This window comes from Pseudonaja textilis, chromosome 4 (assembly GCF_049901715.1).
Source record: "Pseudonaja textilis isolate UNSWEBS1 chromosome 4, rPseTex1.2, whole genome shotgun sequence".
In the NCBI taxonomy this organism is placed as follows: Eukaryota; Metazoa; Chordata; class Lepidosauria; order Squamata; family Elapidae; genus Pseudonaja; species Pseudonaja textilis.
In genome coordinates this window covers 37,051,946-37,064,060 of record NC_141993.1, presented here as the reverse complement: position 1 = coordinate 37,064,060, position 12,115 = coordinate 37,051,946, and the positions used below count along the sequence as shown (strand labels likewise).

The window sequence follows — 12,115 nt, the reverse complement described above, 5'->3', positions numbered from 1 at the left end:
TGCTTTACATTGACAATGAGTGCTGACTACACATTTTGAGTTTGATATTTGAAAGATTAGATTTAAGGATTAAAAACGTATTACACTGTGTTATATTGGCTGTGTGCAATTTTGACTAGATTTAGTGGACAAGCTTTTGATATTCAACACCTACCTACAACATTGAATATTTATGCAAAATTTCAAATTGATGGCTTTTTAATATTTGGAATTTCACCAAAATACTGAGCATACTGTTTTCTGTTTAAGAGCAAGAGTGGACAAAGGTTATATTGCAACTTGAGCAACAGCTGTCATTAGTGGGTAATGTGTAACTCATCTTGTATCTTTTATTAACATTCAACAAAAATAATTTACTGTTTAAGCTGGCCCTCAAGTGCACACACTATCTCTTCACGTAAATGCACATGCTCTCACACTTTTAAGTAATATAATAAAGTGAAATAAATTTTTAATTAAAGCATGGAACAGTAATAATTAAAGTACCTTACCAACTAATAAAATTTGATTTTGAGGAGGAAGTAAAGCTACCTGTCTACGACATATTAGAAAAAGGAAGTCTGACTTTTACTATGAGTTTCATAGTAGCAGAATCATAATCCTGTGTTACATACTTTACAAGCAAGCTCATACAAGAATTAGCAGTCTTTCAGATATTCTGGCCCCAATCCAGCATATTCCTGTTTATTAAGCAGTTATTTCATTTTAGTTTCCAAATAGTACAAGATGTAAATGTGTTGTCAGCAGCTTAGTAGTGCAAATAATCCCTCAGGTCTATTTATTTGGGAATTGGAACAGAAAATTTTTGTTCTATATTATGCTTTATAACTAGCCTCTATCACCCGCAGCCAACATGAATCCCTCATATAGGTAAGGAGCAGTTTTTTAAAATCATCACTCCATGTTCACAGAAGCGATTCTAGTTTGCCAACAGTGACCCAAAACACATTAGCGTATAATCTCTGTTTATAAAGATACTACTGAGAATACTCTTTTTCCGTTTCAGAGTTACTCCTCTAATATCAAAAGAGAGATGTCACCAAAAAATAACCAGCTTTCCTTTTTATCAATGGGAACTACTGTGGCACAAAATTCAAATACTTGAATGAACAAGCATACACAAAAGCAAGAGAATGGAAGTACTATATTCATTGAATCCTGGATACATTGACATGCTTTATTCAGTGTTCTTTTGGGGGCTCAAATACTTTTGTTGTTTTGTTCAAACAAAATAATAATTAGCTTTTATATCAATTACATATTTTTATTCTACGGACTCTCCACTATTTTATGACTATACATGTTGACTCAAATAATGGTTTCCTTATCAAGATTTCCAGGATTTTTAAAAAATAAGTGGCGGGAAACCAGATGTAGAATAATAATGAACACTGTTGAAATGGCAAACAATATAATACTGATTTTCAAGTTGGAATGTGCCCCCTAGTGGCAATTGAATATGTACTAAATTATTTTTATTTGATAAAAAATACACAATTGTATTGTAATTATTATGGGTTCTTTAGAAGAAATAAGACACAGTCAATCTTCCAACCAGAAATTCTGATTATGAAATCCATGCAAGATTAATCCAGGTGAGGTTACATGTTACCTTAATAATACATATTTTACTTCCTATATTTTCCATTTAGGTATGTTATTTAAATTCTATATGCTATATTAAATACTATCAGATTGTATTCTGTGATCTGTAAAGTAAAACAGCAATGGGATTAATGTTGCATTGATTTCAGTAAATTTATTCTACATATGACTAAGTCTGACCCAACTTCCAATAAAAAAAAACCTTATTTTAGCCACAGATGAAAAGCATTCAAAATAATTACAAGAAACAAGGAATTTGTTCTGTGTAAAACCTGCACGCATAAAAATAACTATAGGAAAAAAAAGAAATGTTATTTTCAAAAAAGAAATGTTATTTTCAAAAGCAAGAATGATCATATAGGGCATCTATGCTTTCACTGCTACTGCTTGGTACTATGTTCAATGACCATGCCAAACCTTGCGTAGATGCAGGAATAAAATTAAGAATTAAGAATATATGTGATTTTTTTCTCCATTCCCAAAATAATGGCGGATAATGTCAAAACTACAACATGACAACTTATCAGCATGTTTAACTAAACATGTATGCATTTCAGTGAACATACAGCAAGCACTACTGCATGCTTGCAAGAATCTCTGAACGAAGGCTGTTTCTGTGCATACTATTATTTTATCCCAAACTACAGGCAAAATCTAGGCACACAACTGGTTTTTTATGTTCTGCTGTGCTGCTGTATTAGATAATGAGACAAAGATTGATCAAAGTTGTCTGAAAAATATCAGCTGAGCGTAGAAGGTTGCATTTCATAGCGTTGTAATTTACAGCTTAAAATACAGAATGGATAACATCAAAAGTTCTGAATACTCAGTTAATATAGTTAATTGCTCAGTGTGTAATGTAGGATTTTTTTAAAATTTTAAAGTTTGTGTTGCAAACTTATTCTCTGAATACTACAATTGACATAAACATTAAGAATATAAAACAAAACAAAAATGGGACGTACTTCAATATAGTTTTAATCTACACATTTAAATTAATTTCTTTGGTAATTTGATAAACATTTTAATTTCAATCTTTCTCAAAGTGTCAATCAGCAAAAAAACCACCCCCATCCTAAATTGCAAACTTCCTGGTTATTTCAATACAATTAGATGTTATTTAAAGCAAACATTTAAAAGACTTCAGTGAATAATTTGAAAGATGCAGTGCATAGATACACTTAGATGGCTTTATATTGTACGACATAATAGCAATCCTAGGCACCAACTCTACCAGACAGAGGCTGGGTTTTCCCACTGAAGCATAGTGCAAAACATTGGCTTACTTACAAGTATCTGGCTAACTGAATTCTGAAATAATACTAGAACAAAATATTTAATTATTTGATAGTAATCAAAGAAAATATAAAATTTCTGGAATATTTATACTTTTCACAACAACTTATATTTCATCACCCAATTGATTTTAAATATTATCTACCACATACCTACAAAATACAACTCGCCCACCCCTTCAAATGTTCCACTCACTATTATACTCATCCCATTCACTTGTTTGAAAATGTAAGCAGGACTTTAATCTCACAAACTCAGTCATTGTAATATTCTGACAAACCCTTAATACAGACTCAAAACCAATGTTTTATGCTAAAGTTTGTCAACATGTTCCTTCCCAGGCAGAAAAGGGTACACAGTGAGTATTCAATAGGCATAACAATAGAAAATGGTAGAGATATGTAATCTTGTAGTAGTATGATAAAATGTCATTCTAGAACATCTAGAGAATGAATATTCAGCTTCGAAAAAGCAACATCCTCTCTGAACATGCCTGTCCCACAAGAGCTGCATATTGCTGTACAGTTTCTTCATCGCTTGGTCCTTTTCGATTTCTCTTATAGATCCTGTAAGGCATAACTGATCTCTTATAGAGAACCTGAACTTGATCAAGTTCTTTCATCATCCCTTCATCATCTGAAAAATGAAACAGAAATATTAACAAACTGCAATGGCTGAATGAAGAAGAACATTTTAGGGTTTTTGTGGTTTTTTAGATGACATCAAATTGTACATCAAATTGTAGAGCAATTTTATGTTTAGGAAGTGCCTCATATGGAAGAAACTTAAAATACTGGACTGTGAATTTATCTTGGTTTTCAGCTTCAAGCCTGATTTTGGTAAGCAGCCTGATTACAGCCTTATGGACTTCTTTGAATTAATTCTATTCAGGTTTTAAGTATAGGAAGCCATACACGTTACAAATATTTTATTTGTTCACCACTACTAATTTCAAGTATGCAAGCTATGTCTAATATAAATATCAGGAAGCAAATGGGATTTTGTAATGTAGCTGCTTAAAATAATAATATATTATTATAAGTTTAGAGTATATATGAAAAAATTGAATCATGAAAATATCTACAAAATATATAAAAATGCTTGACTAGACTTATTTGAAGGGGTCATATCCCATTACCCTGTGACATAAAACCCTCCCATTTGAAGTTAGTGTTATTTACTTTTCCTATAAAACCATAGGCTTGCATTTTTTATGTCAAGACATTATTTATTATTACTGAATAAAGTAATTATAGTATTGGTGCTATTTTACAATTGTTTATAGGATGGATTATAATGCAGAACAAAATTTAAATAGTTGTATAAGAGACTTCATTCAAGAAACAAACAATAACTGAAAACATTATGTTTTCCATTGTTAAATTTAACACTAAACATCTGTTACTAAGATATATTTACATATTTGATTAAGAAAAAAATAGATCTTTAAACAAATCATAACTAGGATTTTAAAAGCTTTGAAACTCATTTCACAATTTATCTGGAGACATTTTTATAAAATAGGCTGAATTGATGCAATATAATAAAACATGAATGGAAAGGCCTCCTACTTTTAAACCATGTTTTTATAAAACCACACAAATCAACAGAAAGTGGAATGCATCCAAACATTTGATACTCTCAAGTTATTGTACAAGTTTGTTATGGGAAACTGGCAGCCTATATCAGTAGAAAAAGTTTTGTCTCAAAACAATGCCAACTTTAGCCTCTTCATTATAGCAGTAGAATTTACAAAGACTTGAGACTACTTTCTGTTTGAGAATGTTTCCAAATAGCATCAGGATATGGATATCTATGTGCAAAGTACAGTACCCTTTAATCGCTACTAATTCATTTTGTTTCAAACATACAAAACATAAAGGAACACAAAGTTGCTGCTATTTTCTGGTATAAATGTTATTTTTATTTATTTATTAATGTTATAGTCAGTTAATATCAGTATAAATTGACTTATATGCTCCATAATCTTTAAGAAATGCTTTTTGATGCAGGGAATGTGCTCTCCCTCCTCCCTCTCTCTCCCTCGCCCCTCCCTCTCTCTGTAGTGTATGTTACAACCTCTAAGGAACAGACTATGTCAAATTATAATGGCACAAATTGTAATTGCACAAATTATAATTTCAATTCAAGTGTCTTAGTTATTTATGGATCATGTAAAAGGTAAAAACAAATATAAACCAATCACATGAAGAAAGCATTACTTATTTAAATTTATCCATGCAAGACTTTGACAGAAAACGCTTTTCTGAAAGTAATTATGTATCGCCTTAATACTTCATCACCAGAATTTATATGGCAAACAAAGACAGAAAGAAGTATATATATGGCTAGTAGCTCACATCAAGTGAGCAAGAAGATACTGTGAAGAACAGCAAGTATCTCGCTTGTGTTGGTTGATGGACTAATAGTAGATTCCCCCTTCTCCCTTCAATCTTTTAATCATAATTTTGTATTCTTATTGTTAAGATAGATATTTAGTCACAGCTGTGTTACTAGACCAAAGCCATGATCACAAAGCCATGATCTTATTCAGTAGCAAACGTGATGATTAGCTAGTTGCTTAATTATGGCATAATTAAGCAACCAGCTAATAATCACGCTTGCTACTGAATAAGAAACTATCTGAAAAGGGAGTCAGAACATTACCTGGAGAATTGCATGAGATTGCGTGCTATATCAAGCGGCATACTTTAAAATATTACTCATTTTTGTGTGTTTTTCATGAGTAAAATACACTTGACGTCCAATTCAAACATATACAAAAACTCAACATTACGTTGGAGCTCCGGTAATCACACAATAGGCACTGGCAGGCTATGTATGCCCACAGGATACTCTTTTTGAATTCTAGAACTGCAATGCAAAGTTCATTCAAGTTGAGACTGGCTGACTACACAAAGAGTATTATAACACAACCAGTTTCTTTATGATGTAATTTATTTGGGTTTAGTTAAAATATTGGATTAACTCCCCATTGTGGCTTTGCACTATGTTTGCACTAATAGCATAAACAGTTTGTTCCAGCAACCACAATTTAATAGATTATGTCAGCATTATGGGTAAATGCAGCCACTTTTTGAGTACAATACTATCACTTAATAAAGATCATACAGATAGTAGGTAAGATCACAAATAGTTCACACTAGAATGTCCTCAATGATCGTTTCTCTCTTCATTTTCTAAAAAAAAAAGTTTTATGCTGTTCTCAAAGTTATCCTTTGTAAAAGCTGCAATTATAATAGGTAATAGTTAAAATACTTATAGTAATATAAGTATTTTAATATAATATATACTAAGAGTTATAATAAACATTAAAAATAGAGATGTACAAAACATTGTGCACAAAACATTGTGTGCTTTAACTATTTAGTGCCAGTTCATTCTGTTCTCCTTGAAGTATTCCAGGAGTGATATGTGCATTTCTAAAAATAATTTGTGGTGTTCTCCATTCAAAACACCCAATGCAACATTTATTTGTTTGAACATGTATATCACTTACAGATAGTTCTAGCTTAACAACCAGTCACTTAATGACTGTATAAACTATACAACAGCCCCCCAAGGGTACTTAAAACCCAATTTTGGAGTTCCAATTTTGAAGTTCCTTTAATAACTGACTCACATTTATGGCCATTTGTACCATTCTGCAGTTATATGGTTGTGATTTATGGCATTTTTTGAAGGTTTCTGGAATTTACTTTTGTTTTCTGGCCAAAACAAACCACCCATTAGATAAAATTGATTTATTTAATGACTGCTGATTTCACTTAACCACTGCTGCAAGAAAAGTTGGTAAAATCAGGCACAGTCATGTGGTGACCTGACTAACATTTTCTGTTACTCAGGTTTATGCTAAACAAAGTACTGTGGGGAAACTAAAGGAAACATTGTTGTGTCATCCCAGGTACTAATGGGCCAAGTTTGAATTTCCATCCTTCGATCTACTCTGGCCCCCTCTGATGTTACATTTGGAATTTAATTATTAGATCTTGAACTTCCAGGAAAAGAACCAAATAAATATATGATAATAAAAAAACAGATAAATAGAAATCATGTAGAAGGCTTTGGAACATGTCTGCAGTCAGTAAATATACACATACACAAAAGTAATAACTTTAATCCAGAACTTTAACAATTTATTTCCTTTTTAAAAGACTGCTATCTAGCTCCAGTCTATACATTTCAGAATAAAAAGCTATCAGAAAGTACCAATCCTGTCCCTCAAGTTGTTAATGCTACCAATCCTTCTCACGCCTTTTTAATGTAGCTTTATGTATAAACTAATCTTAAAAAAGCAAATAAGAGTTCCTGTCATAGCAACAGTACTAGTTATTTAGTCAGTTTGAATTCAGCTATTGTTTTAATGCCAAGAGCCAGTCAAAAGAAAAATTCACTTTGTTCATTGTAACCCTTAAACAGAATGGCTTTAACTGAATATAACGGAATCTAAAAACCCTTTACAGCTGTTAAAGAATGACACATAAAAATTATAAATTGATTACTGTATAATTGATTCTGGCATTTCCAGAAAATAATACTGATCTGTCAGAATCAATTTTATAACTATATACCATGAAACATATATACAGCATACTATGCTACTTTTTAAATTCAAATAAATCATTTTTCATGACAGAAGTTTTGGGCAATTTCTATATTTTAATAATACAAATGTTAACATTCTCTGTCCAGGGGAAAAGTGTTAGAACAGAGAAAGAGTAAGGAATCAAAATTTGGTGGCACCAAAGCCTAACATTGAGACATCAGTAGATTCACTATCCTCATCTCTCTAATCTTGGAGAAGTTAAAGTCTAAGATTACCAAGCTGGGACAGTAAGGAATGGTTTCTCAAATTTGGGGAAACTTTGACACTACTGCATACAGAGCCAAAGGGTAGAAACAAAGAAATGCTTAACTATTTGGAAGAACCCCTTTGGATCAAGGTACTAAAGGATGTAACTCTTGAAGACTCTAATATTTGAACTTGCAGCAATTAAACCTCTGTCTGGAGGCAGTCAAATCCTGAAAAAATTTTGTTCCTTTATTCCAAACGTTACTCAAATTTGTTGCAAACTCTTGAGTCTTCTCTCAGCCTGACCAGTTTGTATATTACACTTGGCTGACTGAACTCTAAGCTATGCTGTTGACTGCTTTTAAGTAATCTTGGCTGATTTCTTATATGGGTTGTTGGTTCATGCCTTTTGCTATGTGGACTCGGATATTATGCTTTAGACCAGTGGTGGGATTCAAATTTTTTCACTACCAGCTCTGTGGGCGTGGCTTGGTGGGCGTGGCAGGGGAAGGATACTGTAAAATCTCCAGTCAGAGATGGTAATTGCTGATTCTCCAAACTACTCAAAATTTCCACTACCGGTTCTCTGGCACTGGTCAGAACCTGCTGAATACCACCTCTGCTTTAGACCCAGTATCACTGTTATAATGCAAGATATTGCTACTTGCAATAAGGGTCTACTTGTTCTAAGGGTCTTAAGAGATTTGGGTCCATTTTGAAAGGAGATTGGATGAAGAAAAGTATGCTTGCTGTTATGTTTTGTCACTTGCTGTTGATTGGTGACTTTATGGATATAAGCTCTCCAAGCTGTCCTGTCTATTGCTGCATTACACAATTCTTGCAAATACATTCCATGCAAGATTTTCCAGTATTCTTATATTCCATTCCAAGCACTATCTGTTTCTTTACATCCGTCTACCTTGTTCAGTATTTTATTTTTCACAGATACGTCAACCTGAACAAATTGAATTGAGTTGGCATCCTTCATTCTCAAGACACTATGGCATCGTGCTATGAAACCAGTAACTGCCACTTCATGTGTTGTTTCAATGCTGTATGCAAAGCTGGAGTGTCCTCTCCAGAGCACGAGGCCTGGGTAATTTAATATGGGGTATAAACTGTTATCCAAACAGCAGATTTCCCCCTCTCCACGTCACTGAAATAGTCTAATGGAACAGCAGAACCAATATGATTAGTTCCAGCTGCATCGCAGGAGTTACCAGAACATGATTGTACACAGTCACGAACTGCTTCTGGCACTCTGGCTCCGGATTTTGCCTTGAGGTTGACTCCTGAAGTCTTTTCCAATAATAGATATAGCCACAAGGCAGTGGAGTTTTGAAATCAGAGTTTCCCTGCTCCTAGAAGATGGTTCTACCCTTTATCTGCTGTTGGGGCATAAAGCCCTCTTCTGCGTTCAAAACTGTTGACCATCTTCTCCTGTAACCCTGGAAAGGGGCCCTTACGATGTGCTACCAGCTGCGCCAGCTGGACCAAGGTTTTTTAAGGAGGTATTACTCCTCTGGCCCTCCTCCTCACTCCAGGACGCCCAGCTTGGCTCCATTTGCAGTGTTCATTATCTTCCAACTGTCACTTTCCGACCATTCCACTCTACCAACTCTTGGCCTATCAGTTTCTTTACCTTTCTGTTTCTTCAACAAATTTCAGCCTCACAGTTAGTTTATCAAGCTTCTCTCTTTCTTGCCTTTCCCTCTACATACTTTTCCACTTCCACATACCAATTTCTACAATCCAAATTCTTCAAAAACCTCTCTGCACAACACTTCGGAGTATCATCTACAAACACATGCAGCCACTTTTACCATCATTAAAACAAACAAACAAACCGAACGATGTATCCAAAATATGATAGTTTTTGTTTCATTATCTTTGCTTCCAATAAGTGTTAAGTCTTGATTCCCTATAACACATAATCCCTTCTAATTAAATATGGTTGGAAGTAAAGGATAGTGGATAAATATGGATATGTAACAAGTACTACATTATTGGATATAGTTTCTGGATAGCAGGTTATCAGACTCATGACAAGTCAGCAAGGAGCAAAATATAGAGCACTGCTGAGAAACCCATCCTGCACAATCAGTACTGTATATGAAAACACAATATAGATAGTTCTAGCACCACTTTTGTGTAATATGTATTTAAACAACCCCTTTAGGCATACACTTTAGAAGCTTTAGGCTGAAGTCAGTTCTCTATCATCCCTGTGGAATATATAGCATTGTAACATTGAAATGGTATTTAGACTTTCCACATAGTTTGTTTTCTAAGAAATGATTTTAGACTTCATCCTATGAACACAATAAATGTTTTTCTAACACTAATTCCAATCCCCCCCTTCTAACTGATGGGAAATCTTACAAAATTATAATTATCATAAACATGCTTTTATTTATTTGGAGAAGAATTATTTATTAGCAAACATTAACATGTTTCTGCTTACATAATGAACATTCTTTGTTCAGATAAAAATGTTCTCTTTTTTAATATCACAGCATAGCTAGAATTATTGAGCCATCAGTGATTCATCTACTTATTAGGGTTTCCTTGCATATACTAAAATTCAGTTGACAAATTTGGATACAGCTCATTAGCACTATCTGTACTATTTAAACATATTTTATGATCAAGAATCATGTTGGACAGTGGACTTCAAATGCCTTCAAGTGTTTAAAAAGTTAATTAACAACAGATGCAAGATCTAAAATGTAAGAAGCTAAAGACGTTCTGGGAATAAATCAACACATTTTCTCTCTTCTGTAACTCACTGAACAAATAGCCTTCTACGTTTTGCTAAGAACTATGAGAAAATAAGTCTGTTCCGCAACTTTTAAAGTGTTGCTTTAAATCTATCCATCACAGACACAGTATCAACGTATTGTTTATTATTATTTTTATTAAAAATACATTTATTTACAATAAATTCTTAAGTAGTTTGGGATATAAGCTTGGCTCCTTAGAGGGTGTATAAAATTTTGTTGTTATATCATTATATATGAACATATGTGTTTTATTATTTGGCAATAATTACAGTAACAATCATACAGCATATACTGTCTTTTCAATGTACAACTGTAATTTGTTTCTTTATAAAAGTGAAGCAAATAAAATAATGCTAGAAAATCATAACCAATCTTTTATAAGCATATAGAACTGTTTGTTCTATAGATATTATTCCTGCATTATGGTCATGTCTGCTACACAATCACATAAGTTTTAAAAGGTTAAATACCACTATATGATAATTCTTTTCATCTTAAAAATCTGAGGAACATTGCACAGACTGTTCAGTACTAGCTGGGACTGCAAAATTGTTTTACTTATTTGGCCTCTATGCATATATGTCTTACAATTTGGAAAGTAAAAAAGCAAAATACAATTGGTACCAATTGGCTACATTTGTGTTAAAATAACTGGTGCTTAAATCCATCTAGTGAGGACAATATTTGCTTTGTGTTTTGGAGAGAATTTTTTTCATTTTTTCCTCAGCACATTAAAAGGCATTTTAATACTAGAACATGGTAGTGTACTTGAACTGTTTATACATGAAATATACTATCTGAAGTTGCATGATACTTCTAAAAATTATAAGGCAGTAGAACTCTCTAAAATGTATTTTGAGATGGTTGGTTTTAGGTTGATAGAAGGAGCCTATTATTCAACATGAACTTAAGCAAGTTATCATATTTATCCTTCATTTTTAAAAAGTTTAATTAAAGAAAGAGAGGGGAGAGAGAGAGAGAGAGAACAGACAGACCAACAGATAGCCAGACCTTGGCTTCACTCACTAGCTCTTATGTCCACAAAATTTCCAATCTGAAAAAGTCAGAAGATTCCTGATATCCATTTAAAACAATAATTTTCATCACTAACTGCTATACATCCATAAAATAAAGTTTTGGCATCATAGATTATGATATGGTAAGTCTGAAGAAATGATCACCACTAAATGAATATTGCTAAAGAATTATTCCAAAGGTACCTAACAAGTATCACTATTAGAATAAATAATATTTTTATCTCACCAGATTCAGTGAAACATATGTTAGTTCTGAAACAAAGTAAGTTGGTGGTCATTTACAGCTATTGGTAATAGGAAAATATGAACTCTATCTCTTTTACATTGCTCAATTCTGGCAACTGTTTTATGAATTGGGTGGTCTATCAAACTCTGTTATGAACTCAATTGCATAACACACCTTGTATAGCAAACCATAGCATGTGAAACACAGCATACCACTGTCGGTCTAACTCAATATTCATTAAATTGTAATTAAAAGCTTTTTTTAACTGATAACTATAAAGGAGGTATTCTGCAAGAGACAAGCTCTGGAATGATGAATGTTTCCTTCATGTCAGTAGCTGCACAAACCTTGATGA

At 33.0% G+C, this 12,115-nt stretch overlaps 1 protein-coding gene across 7 annotated transcripts in view; it reads right to left on the bottom strand.

The window, feature by feature from the left end:
- Positions 1-2,567: 2,567 nt before the first annotated feature.
- The window catches only part of ATE1 (arginyltransferase 1), a 63,146-nt gene continuing 53,598 nt past the window's right edge, over positions 2,568-12,115 (bottom strand). For all 7 annotated transcript variants that reach the window (XM_026704906.2, XM_026704904.2, XM_026704903.2 and 4 more), the window contains one exon: positions 2,568-3,537. In XM_026704906.2, the coding sequence (XP_026560691.1) occupies positions 3,359-3,537 (179 nt within the window). In that variant the 3' untranslated portion in view covers positions 2,568-3,358. The remainder of the gene's footprint in view (positions 3,538-12,115) is intronic.